The sequence below is a fragment of the Leptidea sinapis genome, chromosome 38, assembly GCF_905404315.1.
Source record: "Leptidea sinapis chromosome 38, ilLepSina1.1, whole genome shotgun sequence".
Lineage (NCBI taxonomy): Eukaryota > Metazoa > Arthropoda > Insecta > Lepidoptera > Pieridae > Leptidea > Leptidea sinapis.
Window position 1 is genome coordinate 5,107,135 of NC_066302.1, and position 16,047 is coordinate 5,123,181.

Sequence of the window (16,047 nt, forward strand, 5' to 3'; positions counted from 1 at the left end):
GCCTCCTGTACGCCGTTGTCAGTCAGACAGTGACAACAATACTTGAACGAAGATTATGTATTATCTTGCCTGGCCCCATTTCAGTACATATCTGAATTCTGACGTAATTGCGGTTTGTAGGCATAGCTCGGCTTTGTCAACACTTCGATCCATCATTAAACCATTAATTGTATAAATTTCTGAAGTCAATCTTTTTGCCTTTATCCTCCCTACTTTATTCTATACAAACCCATTTTAAAGATAATATTTGCTATGCTTTATTTATCTATATTGTGCTCAAAGGATTGTTACTTCACATACATACAATGTACATCTGTTTTGTATTTCAAAAGAATTGTTAAAAAATATTTGTGTAAATATATATGGTTTTATTTAGGTACGCTTTGGGATGAAGCGATCGCCACCAGGCTAACAATATTGAGTGAGTCAACTTACTAAGTAACTTATCCACGTCTTATAATCGAACACAGAAGAAATATATTAAATTTTTTATTTATATTCAGTAGTAGCGATGGTTACCTGTAACAACCGTATTGCGCCGCGGCGGAGTAGCAAAGGGCGTCATTGAGCTGCGTGGAGAGGAAGGGATCCGCGCCGTGAGACAGCAGCAGTTGTACTAGCTCCAAATTTCCAACACCACACGCTACCTGAAGGTCGATATATTAAATGGTGGATCAAAACAGTTTTATATAATACTGAGTTATCTTAATCATATCAGGTCTGTCTCACTCTCCGTGTAGGTATCGAAATCGTAAGTAGGTACGCGCGGATGCCTCTACAGAGAGGCTATCTAGTAAGGACTCAAGAGCGAGCTGTGACGCGAGTTTTGTTCACATTCTTCACCGGTCCGACCGATCTTTTAAAAATGGAAAAACATAAAAAAAGCAAAGCATGTTAAGGGTCATCCATATTTACAATTTTAAGCTTCCTTAAGACCTTGAAAAAATCAAATTTATAATGATTATTATTAAAATTTAATTACCATTCATGATACCTATTATATAGGTATTACTATATCGTGGTCTTTCAACGCATACATTACTATCTGCAACTAATGTAGGTTCGACAACGAAACAACATTATTTTAAAATTACGATTACATACCTATTTATAATATAGGAAAAACTAAGCAATTTTTAAAAGTTGGCCTTTTACTAGGTAGGTACAGTTTTGGGCAGAGAAGACAACCCTGTTGTCGTCAGAATACGTAAGAGTCATGCGATAGAAAGAGAGGCAATTTCTAGGTAAATAAAAATGTAGGTTAATGCGATCTGAATTACACCTTATTGTTTGGCCGCAAGAGTCCTTATTTCTTTAATTGATTTTGCAGAGTGTGACTTCTGTACTTGTACTATTATATATTCTTTGGTCATACAATGAACCTGTAAGGGTGTGAGGGTGCAGACATCCTCCCCGCTGGCTGGAGCTCCATCGACCCTGGCACCCGCAGCAAGCAACCTCCTGGCCACCTCGACGGCCCCCACACAACCTGCGCCTGCGCCGCTACATGCATATACCAGTGCTGTCCAACCTGAACAAACAGTGTTTATGGCATATTTTTTGGTCTTCATAAATAAATCAGACAGAAGTGGCACCATTTTGGTTCTAGACGCATATTGTGCCATCAATTTGGATTTCATAGCACAGCCATAGTTCATTACGACTATGATACCACTGTTTCGAAAGGAAACAACTTGGTCTGAAGTATTCTACTGCCTAAATAAAAAACGTAAATGTACATTATAGAAGGAGAAGTTTGACTAGTGTACATTACCAGCAGTGGGCGGTGTATAACTATTGGCAGGAGACGACTGCCTGGGTGAGGTCGTAGAAGGAGAGTTCCCGTTGGATCGAGGGGACAGTAATGCGTTAGGTTGCGCCCCAGCTCCTGGGGTCTCTATGTTGGGGTCGGCACCAGCTTCCAGCAACATCTATATGGAAGGATAAAAAATCGTTCTTTAAATAAGAAACAAAACATTTGTAAATTTGTTGATTGATAAATTCGACAGTTTTAAATCCTTTTCTTGTCTTTCTAGTAGAAGTCGCTTGTAAGCAGACAGCTACCTATGTATATCAGCATGTGGAATTACGTTTGTAGGTACAATCTACGTCGTCGGTTCGTAGAGTAATAGGATTGTTTTGTGATTCGTCATCGTCGTCAGGTCTTTTAGTGATCGAATATTGGGTGTACGCCTCCCCCCTTTTCTTCCATAGCTGGCCAAGTTGTGCCTGTTCTATATTTTCTCGTCTTCCGTGTGGTGGTATGCCACGCCTTGTACTGTTCGCACTAGGTCTCCATTCAAGAACTTTTCTTGTCCAGCGAATCTCCTACGAGTCCTAATGCGTATCCAATCATTGCATTTTGGTCCCAATCCTTGATCATTTCGTGCCTCTCAGCGATTCGGCAATTTTGAGAATAGGTAAATAATTAATTAATAATGGCGGCATTTTTGTAAGCCAGCTAATGCTAAAGGTAATCCACCACAATAAATTAACCACAGTTCTCAAACACAATTACCTAAACAGAAATGCAGAATCATATGCAAAACCTATCGGATTTACTATGTACTTTCATGAACAGGCGAACTTAATTCAGAACAAGCGAACTCTAGTTCTGTTATCGAAAGGCCATCAATTTAACGTTCTCAGTCCTATTTTAAAAGGTATCTATTTGCTAGCAACGCACCGCTACGACTTGTTCGTCTCCCGCCAAGGCCGCCTTCATCAACGCGGTGAGCCCCGCCGCGTCGGTCGCGTTCACTCCCTGCGGCAGCAACGTTCGCACTCCTCCGAGGAACTCTGGACGTCCGCTCAGCAGTGCCCGCTGTGCCAGACCCAGTGCTGCGCGACTTAACTCCTCCCCAGTGCGGCTGCAGCGAGACCATGCTGGTTCTATGGCTTCCTCTAACCTGTTGTGTTCAATTACAATGGATTATTCAAATCCAATAAACCAAAATATACTTTTAAAATATAGAGAATAACTGTGAAAGAATAAATGAAAGTAAAAAGTGCTTTTTATTTGGAGTTCTCTTTAAAATGTGGATAATAAAATGGAAATAGTGACGGAGTTGAAGAAAATTCTTTATATAAGTGGCAATGTCTGCTCATAACGGTGACAAAATGGTGTTGGTTATCACATCCCAATCGAACTAAGAGACTTGGTATTGTATCATATTATGTCTGTGGTGCCATCGGCAGTCATATCCTACAAAAAGATGCAAACGGGCAACCGCCCATGGACATCTGCAACACCAGTTAAGTTGGGAGTTATAGTTTTGGCTGTGCGAGATAAGAAATTTCTTGCAAACGCGCGGAATTTAGTATTTTATCATAATATTCGGTGGTGGAGTTTGGCTGCTGGCATCAACCCGAACAACTCCTCTGACCACTCCTCGTGATCAATACGGTAAAAGATGTAGAAATAATCCACATCCCTAAGCAACGCCAAAGAATCACACTGATGGAAGATGTTGTCGGACGTAAATGTCGATGTCGATGCTGAAGCGGACACTCACGTGATGGGGCGCAGTGGACACACACGTGACGGGGGATGGTGGACACTCACGTGACGGGGCGCGGAGGACAGTCGGCGTGCGGCAGCAGCAGGCGCGCGGCCTGCAGCACATCGTCGGCATCGGGCACGGCGGGCGGCGGCCGCAGCGCCGCATGTGCTCGCGCCACCCTCACCCACTCGCCCAGCGGCGGCAGCGCTCCCGCCCCGCGCTCGCCCCACAGGCCGCCGGCCGTGGTGCCGCCGCACGCAGCGCCCGCGCCCGCACCCGACCCGCTCGTGCTGTGCTCCAACTACGTACACAAGTATTTCAAACAACAATAATTTATATAAGATAACTGGCCGTTCCCGCCCACTTTTAAATAGAAGGAACATTGGAATTCAAGGATCTAGGATAAATTTCGCATCGAATGGTGGTAGTTTCATCTCGATACGATGAGTGGTTTAGGCGTGATAGACTCTCAAACAATGACTATTTTCATTATATATATATAGAGAATACGTATATGTGTATAGAAATCAATCAAGAACGGAACAGATGGCCCGCCTGAAATTAAGGGTTAAGATGTATCTACAATAGTCAGACAATAATCGCCTTGCTACCATCCTTTCATACTGAATACATATCATCTGTCTGTGTACAAATATCTCAGTAGTTGGTTAGATATTGTTAATCATCGCTGACGTAGTCCTCTCATAGGCTAACGTGTTATTTAAAAGAGTTAAGATGATCCAGTTAAACGAGAATCTCAAATAAGTTCCCCCTTGTATTTGCCTGATGACATGGATGACCATTACCTGAGAGCACCTCATGAAGTAGTACAGCGCTCGCTCAGCCTGCGGAGACAGCGGCGGGTGTCGCGAACCCAGTTGTCGGAGTACAGCTCTCAACTCCGCAGCAGACCCGGCGCATGTGGTGAGTAACACCGACGCACCAGAACTGACCGACGATGATGTGCCCGAACTGGTGTTTGAACCCGAAGTGCCTGAATATTCAGCAAGAATTGAGCAAAACAGAACTCTATACATCTTTTCAATATTATAAAGGACATGGTGACCAAATGGTATGATTAATAGGAATGTTTGTGTTCGAATCATGGCTTATTTATTTTTTTATAGATAAGTATACATCCGGTAACACCTCTGTTTACAAAACAGGGAGTTTTGTAAACAGAGGTGTTACCAGATATCAAGGTTAGAATTCCTTTAAGCCAGTAAGTATGTATCGAATTCTCGCGAATATTCAACGTACCAACATTGTTCCTAATAATATGTTTATAAACATCCATAACTCGGAAATCAACACAATATTATATAACTCAATGCTTTGCCTTTAACTTGCCTTGATTATTCCGAGAAACCTGAACATATAGGTTAGGGTTACTAACCACTAGACTATTAGGTCATCGAATAGTTGCATGCATTAAATACATACCAGAGCCTCCTGTGGTTATGCCGGAATCATGACTAAGGCCTAGTTGCTTATGTTCAGGTCTTGGAGCGCCTGATGATGAACCGGATCCTGAGCCCAAGGAGCTCATTGACTCCCACCGAGACAGTGACAATGCACCTTAAACACAATTATTATTAAATTATTTATTATTACGTGGGTACCGATTAGTTTCGGAGAATTTAACAATTATTATGTATAAGTTGGCATTTTCATACGATATAATCTGTACTTATATAATGTGTATGTGGTCCGTTGTTCAGACGGAACGCCGAAAGGAATTTAGCCACGGCTGTGTTCGTCGATAATTTCCGTAATTTAATATTTAAATTATAAAATATTTAGTTATTCATCATCATCATCAAATGGAAGACGTCCACTGCTGGACAAAGGCCTCCCCCAAAGATTTCCACGAAAATCGGACCTGCGCTGCCCTCATCCAACGTATTCCGGCGATCTTGACCAGATCGTCAGCCCATCTTGTACATCAGCCTACCAACACTGCGTCTTCCGGTACGTGGTCGCCATTCGAGGATTTTACTGCCCCCACGGCCATCTGTCCATCGAACCAGGTGCCTTGCCCACTAACACTTCAGTTTCGCAATCAATCATCATTCAATGATTGTGAATTAATTATTCATGCGGCAATAAACCTTCGCTTTCATATGAAAACCATTGCCTTGCATGTTCCGGTCTCAACTAAATGTATCTGAGCAAATCGATCAGCTGATCATGCTTATGGACGAGAAGCGAGCTGGTCTGATGAGATATTTACCGGATGCTATTCTGCCAGCGTTTAGATGACTGTAGGGCTGTAGGAGTCCCCACAAGTGGGCGCAGTTTGCGACGGCGTGGTCGATGCTGGCTGGAGTTATCGGGGAGTTGGCTGCTGCAGCGCCAACTATCACAACTATCTCTTCTAGTAGAGTTTCTATGCCAGCGCATAAATATATCGCAGCGTATCTGAAAAATCGGATACGAATAATTACTTATTGGATATAACTTTTGTCAAATTTTTATTGGTCGAAACGAATTTAATTATATGCATCATTTGGTATTGCTGTTGATTTACGGCCGTTTTCAATAACCTCTCTATCCTTAGTTTAACTTACGGATACATTGCTGTCACCGTTTAATGACAAGATCTTATGTATCCATATTTAGGTCCAATATAGTTATAGTCCAATGCTATCTGTCCATACGTTATTGAAATGTAAGTAAGCGTAAAAGGATAGATTTGTCTACCTCTAGTAAGTAAAACTAAGGATAGACAGGTTATTAAAAACGGCCGCTAATCGTGTAGGTTCCTGGATTGTTATTTATATTTAGATATTTCCAAAGCCGAAACAAGTCAAAATACTGATTCATCGTAAAAAATCGTGGCCAGGTTATTGGCTGCTCTCTGAACAGACACTTGCATCCCATTCTGTATCACGAACGCAGAGCACTTAACGCGGAAAAAAATCATCACTCTCGTTATTCTAGAATGCGACAGCCTATATTCACATCAGGCAAACATATTTAGCAACCCCGATACCATCCGACAAGCCTGTAAAGATCCAAGGAGGCTAGTTTTTGGTCGTAGAGTATTTATACAGCCAACTATTCACGCTGGAATATTTTAGATGTAGGAGTGAGAAAAACTGGAGCTAACTAACCTAACCTATAAAAATAATAGTCAGCAGCACTCACTCGTGTACGAAGGATGCGACGCGAACGTCCAGCATCCAGCGCAGGAAGCGGCCAGGCACCAGGCTGGTGCGCGCACGCGTTGCTGATCCCAGTCTGCGCGCCGCGCCACCAGACGTCGCGTACATCGTTGCCGCTCGCTGACATCCCTGGGGGGAGGGAGTGTCAAATTGATGGTACAGAGATCTATCTCACAACACCATCGTCATCACATCTGGACAAAGGCCTCCCTCAAAGATTTCCACGATGATCGGTCCTGCGCTGCCATTATCCAACGTATTCCAGCGATCTTGACCAGATCGTCGGTCCATCTTGTGGGGGTCTACCAACACTGCGTCTTCCGGTATGCGGTATTATTATCTCACAATTAACGCTTACTATAATTATTCGCCGCTATAATGGCCTATTATAGCACAGTCCTACGCACTATTGTTGCGAACTTCCTCACAGAAAAAGTCAATAACACTGCACAGTCCGAGTTTGTCCAATGTCGATGACGTGAGTTAAAACCTGGAGGCTCTAGGTAGAACGAGTAGTATTTGACGTTCAGTAGATGATTTTAAATCCGAAATTGAATTTTAATTCTTCATCGTAATATTTACCTTTATGCAAGATTCAGCTAAGGGTGTGCTGAGAATAACCCGGAAAGCGCCGGCCACCTCGTGCTTCGAACAGAACCCGAAGTTCTGTGACAGACGCTGCGCTTCACGTGCAACTCGAACTAATGCGCTGTAACATTGCAAAAACTAATAACTAATAGCATTAAAAGGCGCAGTGATATTTAAATCCCAGGTCACATAGGCGCGGAGTACGCACAAAATCATACATCATAAGTAAGCTGAGATTAACTTAGCTCTTCACTAAAATAATTCTTTACAAAACTCCTCTGCTTGCACTAGTCAGGAACTTCTTATTTACAGCCCATTTCGTATAGCTGTGAATAGTTTTTTATCCAGACAAAGCCCAGGAAGCAGCAATTGTAAGATTGTTTAATGGATTAAAAGGATCTAGGAGACCAATTAGGTAGTTCGAAAAAAAAGAAAACGAATAATTTACTGATCCTGATAGTGAGTGTACTAACCGTTGCAAGAGGTAGGCGAGGCGGGGCGGAGCGTCAGTGGAGAAGCGCCCGGCGACGTCACGGCATCGACCCGTCTGCAGCGCTCGCGAGATGTCGCCCGCACTCCACGGCACGCACCGGAGCTCGACTAGCCTGCGTTACACGATATTTTATGCTTCATCATACTAAATAGCTGACACAGTAATTAACTCGTAAACAACACGCACATAACCTTAGAGAATATGTAGTGAATGTGCAATGGTTGTGATGAGATATTAAGATTTTAAGAGGAACCCATATCTCAACACAACTTTAAGAGATTATTCCAGCCGATCCTCTAATCCTCGACACAATACTTGTGATTTTGTGTATTAAAACTCTTGCTTACAAAATTATAAAAACTTAAAGATAGAAAATAAGTATGAAAAAGAACAGACCGTTAAAACAATTATTGACATTATTGTCTTGTTTTTTGTTAGTTTGTATGTTAGTGCACGCATCTCGTAGAAGCCATTCGCTGGGCTCAAAATCCAATTACTGATAAATATAAATCTTATCTTTTAATCCATATACTGTTAAGATTTTAAGTTTTAAATTTAGAAACCTCATAGCGTCTAGCCGCGTTATGGGTGCTGTTTTTCCGTTTTCATAGCATTCAATATACATTAAATGCATTCAAGCATAGTTGCAGGACGGCATTGTGCGGAGGGCAGCGAAACGAAGTCACAGGCACAGCTTGTTGTAAATATAAAATGAACAGCTCACCTATTATGTGAGTCGACCCAGACGAACTCGTCGGCACTGGTCACGTTGGTGTCAAGTGACGGCTGCCGGACCAGCGGAACGCGACGTCGTCGAGCATCTGCTGCACTGCCGTTATCTGGCACAGTGAGATCATTGTGATTTGATGTAATTATCTCAGGAGCCCTATTACCAAAATTGAAATAAGAAGTATCGGTTGACGAAGCGTACACTATTCTATTACTAAAGTGTTTCGGATCCGAAGATCGATACGAATTACGCCATTTGACATTTTGTCTTTCGTTTAGCTTATTACCACAGTAGACAGTTTTTTTATGGAGTAGGAGGACAAACGAGCGTACGGGTCACCTGGTGTTAAGTGATCACCGCCGCCCACACTCTTCTGGAACACCAGAGGAATCACAAGAGCGTTGCCGGCCTTTAAGGAAGGTGTATCATGTCGTACCCATGTCGTATCGTCCCGGAAACACCGCACAAGGAAGCTCATTCCACAGCTTTGTGGTGCGAGGATGAAAGCTCCTTGAAAACCGCACTGTGGAGGACCGCCACACATCCAGATGGTGGGGATGATATCCGAACTTGTGGCGTGTCATGCGAAGGTGGAATTCGGCGGCAGAAATTAGGTTAAACAGCTCTTCGGAACACTCCCCGTGATAAATGCGGTAGAAGACAAACAATGAAGTGACGTCTCTACGCAACTACAAGTGATAAAGCCGTTCACAGAGCACTGGGTCACCGACAATTCGAGCTGCTCTACGTTGCACGCGGTCAAATGGATCGAGCTGATACTGGGATGCGCCAGACCAGAGATGACAGCAATACTCCATATGTTGCCGGACCTGCGCTTTGTAGAGCGCTAGAATGTGGGCCGGCTTGAAGTATTGCCGTGCTCTATTAATGACCCCCAGTTTCTTCGAAGCCAATTTGGCTTTGCCCTCCAGATGGCCACGGAATTGGCAATCGCTCGAGATTTCGAGACCCAGAGGCTTTAAGGGAAGTGTTGTCGAAGAGTGGTGATAAGACAAATGAGGTTTTATAGTGGTAAACGCGCAAACTTGGGTCTTCTGGGGGTTAAATTAGACAAGGTTCAATTTACCCCATTCCGCGACCTTCTCGAGAGAGAAGAATTTTGCGAGAAATGAAGATTCCTCTAAGAACTCTTTCACGTTCATCAAAAATTAACTGAAATATGGTGCTGACATGCTAGTTCTATAAATTGACGACAAGCACAAAGCGCAAGGTATTCCGAATATCAACGATATGTGATTTAGGAATCACATTATAGCTAAAGAAGAAGAAGAAGTCGGGACAGGAAGCACTCGTCCCGACTCGGGAGGAAGTACAGAAATATCTTCTTTACTGATCACAACGCTTCACAAAAAAAATCAAAAAGTGTACGCTCATAGACCCAAAAAACTGTTGTGTGTTATCAAGGAGTTAAACGATTCATTTTATTAAAAATAACTGAAGACCTCAGACATACTGTTTTATAAAACTGTCTTACTATTTATTGTGTTGTGAAATCTCTTATCAATGCGGTTTTTAAAACTGTACCTACATTTGACTACGCAAGACTTAGCATCTGGTCACAATGCACAAACATATGCAAGCTGGGCTAGAAGTCAAGATTAAGGACTTAATAAAAGTTGGAAACTTTCTTCTTGCCCAGTTGTTCGCTTTGGACTGCAAATATAGTCACTTTAAGGAGAAAACGACACGCCGACATCCAGTCGCTTTTGAAATCTCTAGTGTTCTAGCAATGACAAAATTTCCGTAAAAGTCTAATAAGCTGCATAGCATCCAGTCTGTACATTCCAAATGGTTTGTAAAGGAGGGTCGGTACCCTGTCCTTGTGTATGTTTCTTAGGCTGTGATATATACAGAGTTCTTAGACTTTTCACTTTACTTACGTAAAACTCAGCTGAGTAACTTAGCATAATCTTTGATTTCGTTTTTATAATTATTTTGCAGCAGAAGTTATGCTGAGCTTAAGCGAAGATAACCCAATGCAAAAGTCGAGTTCGCGTTTTCTCACACTCAGCAAAGTTTAACGTGAGTAAACTCTTAGCAAAGTCTATGTACGCTTTATAGATCTCAGCCTTAATTCTAGATCTTATGGACTCTTACTAGAACTAACGGTGTACCATTGCTGGTAACCTGATTACCCTGAGCTCCATTGTTACTGCCCCCGCCAGCACTCGAAGCTCCACTTGTCGCTGTGCTGCTGCTGTCTCGTGATCTGAGAGTCAACTGCTTGATGGCAGACCGGATGTCTTCAAGCCCTCCGCCCCCTGGCCATGGTGACTGCAGCTAGAATTTAATAAAGCATGCTAAGTTTCTTCGGATATTTATTATTATCTTGTGCCTTTTGTTAACACTTTGTTATATTAAACTGATATTAGTCACTTCTGGGATTAATTATATACCATCATTATACCACAACCTGAGACTTGAACAAGACATAACAAGATTTACGATCCATGCGTCATTCGAACTGTTGGCTTCGTTGGAGACACATACACAGAGCACTCGGACGGAAGAGAAGCTCGGCTTCGAGCACATCGTTCATAAATATTGGTTACAAATTTAATTTGTGCCTATCTTAAAATTCCCAAAATATAAGGTCTTGACAGATGTTCCTACCAGTGAACCAGTATACCATAACCATATTCCAATCCAGTGACATGTTATACATATCTAAATTTCCCAATTTTTCATTTAAGAGTCTACACGCTCCCCTGGTATTACTATTATAGAGTAACATCCCAGGGCCACCAGACGTCACGTATTTTCTGACGAAGGAAATGTGGACAATTAAGTAGTGTTAGTATGTACTAAGAACGTGACGTCTGGTGGCCCTGGGATTTTGGACTATTACTAGTGTGGCTTGCAGTTGTTATTTTGATGGTGAACATAATGTCTTTTTGAGGAGTATCTTTCAGGTCTATTTAAATAAAACACTTTTAAAGGATTAAAACGCGTGTAATTCTGTGTTTTTACATTAGATTTTTCAGTCCCCCTGAAAACGAGATCTGGAAAGGTCTTGAAACGTTGGGCTAGCTAAAATAAAAATAAAAATGCAACTTATATATGCAAAAGTCTAATGTAAAAACCACAGTTACAATTACATGCGTTTTAATCCTTTCAAAGTGTTTTATTTAAATGTGTAACACTCGCGTTAATCAAAGAAAATACTTTGTCTTTCGGGTCCTTTTTTTCGCAGTGTAACCGAACGAAAAAACCGGTTCTTCATTTATTAGTACATATAAATTGCACTTATAATGTCCCGTCCTCACCTTGTTGTGCGGCCGGTGCTTCGTCCTAGCATGCGGAACCTGCTTGGAGCGCCTCGGTTCCTCGCGGGCTGCTTCCCCCCCTCCTCCGCTGTCCGACATCGAGGCGTGCCCCGAAGAACGATTCTCATCAGAACTGCTGTTACACTCTCGACCTCCATTCTGTAAATAACAATACATAGCTATTGTACTTAGATCATTTTACGTCTAAATAGGATGTGATAGCTGTGAACACGTTGAAAAAAAAAATACCAGCTAACTGTTAAACTCTATTTTCAGCAACTCACGTAGACTAAGGGCTGTATTTCACGGTGCCACAACCAATCGGACACCAGGTGAGTAACTCCCTATATAGTTGTATACATTTTATTGGTTGCGCTGACTCGCGCGAATCGCGAGTGTGTGACGTAGTTTGTCACCCACACTAAAGTAAGAAACCGAGCCAGTTGTCGTGCGTTGTCTAACAGCAAGATATCTAGATGTATAATTTATCTAAGCTATTGTAGTATAAGCAAGAAACGGAAGGGCGTCGGGTAACTTATGATTACATTTTTGTAACAGTTATCTTAGACAGTTTAAATTATTACAGTATTAATTAGCCCAACTCTGCACTGTAGCAGGCGTGTTACAATCTTACGGCCGGTCTCAATAATCTACCTACAGTTAAACTCGGTTACCTACTAGAGTTTATCAGTAACTTCCAATCTATCTGTTACTGCCGTCTCAATAACAAAATTCTCGCAAGGCTAACTACAGTTTAAGACTGTGATGTGATGAGTAATAATGAATTATATATGTATGAGGCCGGTATATTTGATACTGTGTCGTTTAATTTATTAATAGTCGCATTCGTTGACATTGTTCTAATTACTTTGTGATCGGAAATCATATCAAGCAGAAGAATTATACTATCTTTATTAGCGCCTTAGCTTTCATCTGAAAAAAAAAGTGCAGTTTGGAAGCTTCTTGTTTAATACATAATATATATTTTTTTAATGAAAATAACGGACCTGACGAGCAGGATGATCAGCTGATAGTAATTGATACGCCCTACCCAGTACAATGCAGTGCTGCTCAGGATTCTTGAAAAACCCAAAAATTCTGAGCAACACTATTATTGCGCTCGTCACCTTGAGACATAAGTTGTTAAGTCTCATTTGCCCAGTAATTTCACTAGCTACGGCGCCCTTCAGACCGAAACACAGTAAGCTTTACGCATTACTGCTTCACGGCAGAAATAGGCGCCGTTGTGGTACCCATAATCTAGCCGGCTTCCTGTGCAAAGGAGCCTCACACTGGTAAACTAAGGTATCGATGTGAATTTGAAAACTTAAACACACTGGTACGTGGCGGGATCCAACCGAGGATCGAACCGGTGGCTCCATGATGCCTCGTGTAGAGGTGAGACTTGTGTCGAATTGGTTCAAACTAACCGGAACAAATCTTAGCGGAATTCATGAAAAATCACAAAAATTTAATTTGAAAACAATATTAATGAACGATGCGGTACTCGAATCCGCGACCTCTCGCGTTTCGTGCGAGCGGTCTTCCACAGAGTCAACAGTTCGAGTGACGTAAAGTTCCTTGATATGTCTTTGTTCAACTCTCAGGTTGTGGCTTAATCTACTTTACAGTTGATTTAATTAAATTGAGATGTCGCTCTTTCAAATCTAAACAATTTGTTATGTATTTTAAAGTGATAAGCCTCACTCTTGGGATTAATTACACAAATTAAATTTGAACACAAAATTTATAAACGATACGAGACTCGTCCAAAAATTTTGTTTTCATTAGATAGCAGTTAATCCCAAAGGTGAGGGTTATCACTTTAAAAAAAATAACAAATTGTCATGAAAAATCATAAAATTTGAATAATTACGGAATTCCGCAAAATAACACCGAAAACAATTTTTTAAGCTATTGCATAGCACGTTGTCTGTCTGTAATCAAATCTTGCAAGTTAAATTTTACTCACTAACCATTTGCTTTTTTAAAATTAATTTTATCAAAAAAATTCTGCTTATATGCGTAAAATAAATAAATAATTATAATTGAATAAGTTGATAAAAAATGCTATGCAATAGCTTTACCGCGGCAGTCCCCGAGTGCCACACGTCTTTTTTATCTAGTTGGTAAACGGTAATCTGCCGGTTTTAATCTAGTCTTTAGTTCCAGTACATATTTTCTTTTCTTTGAGTATTTGATCGGAGTACAAGCCTTCTTAAACATAGAGAACCAGAAACCCTGATTACTCGGGGCACAGAAGAGGGAAGTCCCAGGCGCCAGGTTATCGTAAGAAGCGACTTATCGCATTTACCCATAGAGGCTCCTTTGAACAGAATGCCGGCTAGATTATGGGTATCACATCGGCGCCTATTTCTGCCGTGAAGCAGTAATGTGTCAGCATTATTGTGTTTCGGTCTAAAGGGCGCCGTAGCTAGTAAATAGTAAATTACTGGGTAAATGAGACTTAACATCTTATGTCTCTAGGTGACGAGTGCAATAAGAATTTTTGAGTCTTGCAAGAATATTGAGCGGCACTGCATTGTAAAGGGCAGGGCCTATTAATTACCATCAGCTGAACGTCTTGCTCGTCTTTCCCGTCATAAATAAAACCATAAAATACAAAAGTAAACATTACACTTCGGTATCTAAATAGGAAATAAGGTCATCGTGCGCAAGCATAAGTAAGGTAATTTTGGTCTTGTCTGATTGGTCCTCGATGAAGGCAAAGTGAAACTTCTGTACCTGCATTTATATTTTATCTGTGACTGTTTTTTTTTTCATACATCATATATACATCGTTCAATCCAACACTGTTCTCAAATCTCATAAAACCTAGCACAGCTTTAATGATAGTAATTTTTTTTATGTAATAGGAGGACAAACGAGCGTACGGGTCACCTGGTGTTAAGTAATCACCGCCGCCCACATAGTAATTATTATGACGGGTATTCACGACATATCTAATATATAAAATTCACATGTCGCGGTGTTTGTCTTGACCGATTCTCATGAAATTTTGAGTGCATATTGGTTAGGTCTGAGAATCGGACATCATCGATTTTTCATCCCCCTAAATGTTAAGGGTGGTCCACGCCCAATTTTTTTTGACATTTTTTTTTAATTTGTTTGATTATGAGTCAGCATTAAAAAATACATACAGCTTCAAATTATCACCCATCTACGATCAACAGTTAGTTTTGTATCGCGATTTTAATATCGGCAATACAACGTTTGCTGTGTCAGCTAGTATTTTATTAAATTGATGCCGATATTTACAACGCGACCACGATTCATGCAATTGGATGGAAATATCGGCATCAAATTAATAAAATATATTATATCGTGAATACCCGTCATAATAATTATTATTAGGTATGTTAAAGTTCCGCGATGATAAAAGCTTAACTTAATATAGCTTATACTTTTAAAAATTGAATTCATGCATTACTCATTCATTAAATACAAAACTACAAATTCAATAATATTCCTCGACAAATTCGCTACTATAGCCATAAAATCCCTTTAATCAGGTTAAATATAAAATAACTAAATAAACTGAAGTGATACTTGTTACCAATTCATAAAATTTTCAAAGTGTCCTTCTTGTAAAAATAATCATCCGCGAAACGGAGTGAACAATTAAGCTAATAAAATAAAAATGAGTGGAGAATGTGTCATGTTATTCACAAGCCAATTCTTAATGTTTGAATGCGCTCATCAATGTTTTTGTTTTCGTAATAACCTGTAATATGATTGCTATTATGATGGAGCATCTGCTGGTTGAAGCTCATTGTGGAGGCTTTCGCTTTCATTCCCAGAGATTACGCTTTTCCTATCGAGATATCGTGGGAGCTCTACACAATGATATGGTTTTTATCCAGCTTACACTTTCGCCGCAGAATGCTCGAGTAATCTGCGTAATCGCGACGATCCGACTAATTAACTATTGTCAATGGAAATGGAATTTCTTTTAGAGAGGTTTTGGTTTAATTCTTTCAGTAGTTTTATGTTGTACTACAATCTACGTTGTAGCTAAGTCATAAGGCTAGGCCTTAAATAATCAGTCTATGACAAATATCCGGACGACTGAGCATTGCTCAGATTTTTAAGAATGTACAAAACTTGAACAAAAAAACCTAATAGGACATCTGGATTCGAACCGGAGTAAGAATTTTCCGGATCAACCAATGTCCCATCTGAGCTATTATAGTCTTGTATAAAGAGGCGAAATTTACCTTTGTATTCTAATGTTATTGTAGCTGCTTCTCATTAAAAC

The 16,047-nt window shown here is 40.8% G+C and overlaps 1 protein-coding gene across 3 annotated transcripts in view; it reads right to left on the minus strand.

Moving 5' to 3' along the window:
* The window catches only part of LOC126975822 (ankyrin repeat and BTB/POZ domain-containing protein 2), a 108,641-nt gene that overhangs the window by 12,267 nt on the left and 80,327 nt on the right, over positions 1–16,047 (minus strand). For all 3 annotated transcript variants that reach the window (XM_050823847.1, XM_050823846.1, XM_050823845.1), the window contains 14 exons: positions 11,769–11,927; positions 10,638–10,782; positions 8,476–8,590; positions 7,732–7,863; positions 7,253–7,379; positions 6,654–6,799; positions 5,737–5,924; positions 4,947–5,081; positions 4,310–4,497; positions 3,566–3,804; positions 2,687–2,909; positions 1,775–1,931; positions 1,383–1,531; positions 520–647 (listed from right to left, as the gene is read on the minus strand). In XM_050823847.1, the coding sequence (XP_050679804.1) occupies positions 520–647; positions 1,383–1,531; positions 1,775–1,931; positions 2,687–2,909; positions 3,566–3,804; positions 4,310–4,497; positions 4,947–5,081; positions 5,737–5,924; positions 6,654–6,799; positions 7,253–7,379; positions 7,732–7,863; positions 8,476–8,590; positions 10,638–10,782; positions 11,769–11,927 (2,231 nt within the window). The remainder of the gene's footprint in view (positions 1–519; positions 648–1,382; positions 1,532–1,774; positions 1,932–2,686; positions 2,910–3,565; positions 3,805–4,309; positions 4,498–4,946; positions 5,082–5,736; positions 5,925–6,653; positions 6,800–7,252; positions 7,380–7,731; positions 7,864–8,475; positions 8,591–10,637; positions 10,783–11,768; positions 11,928–16,047) is intronic.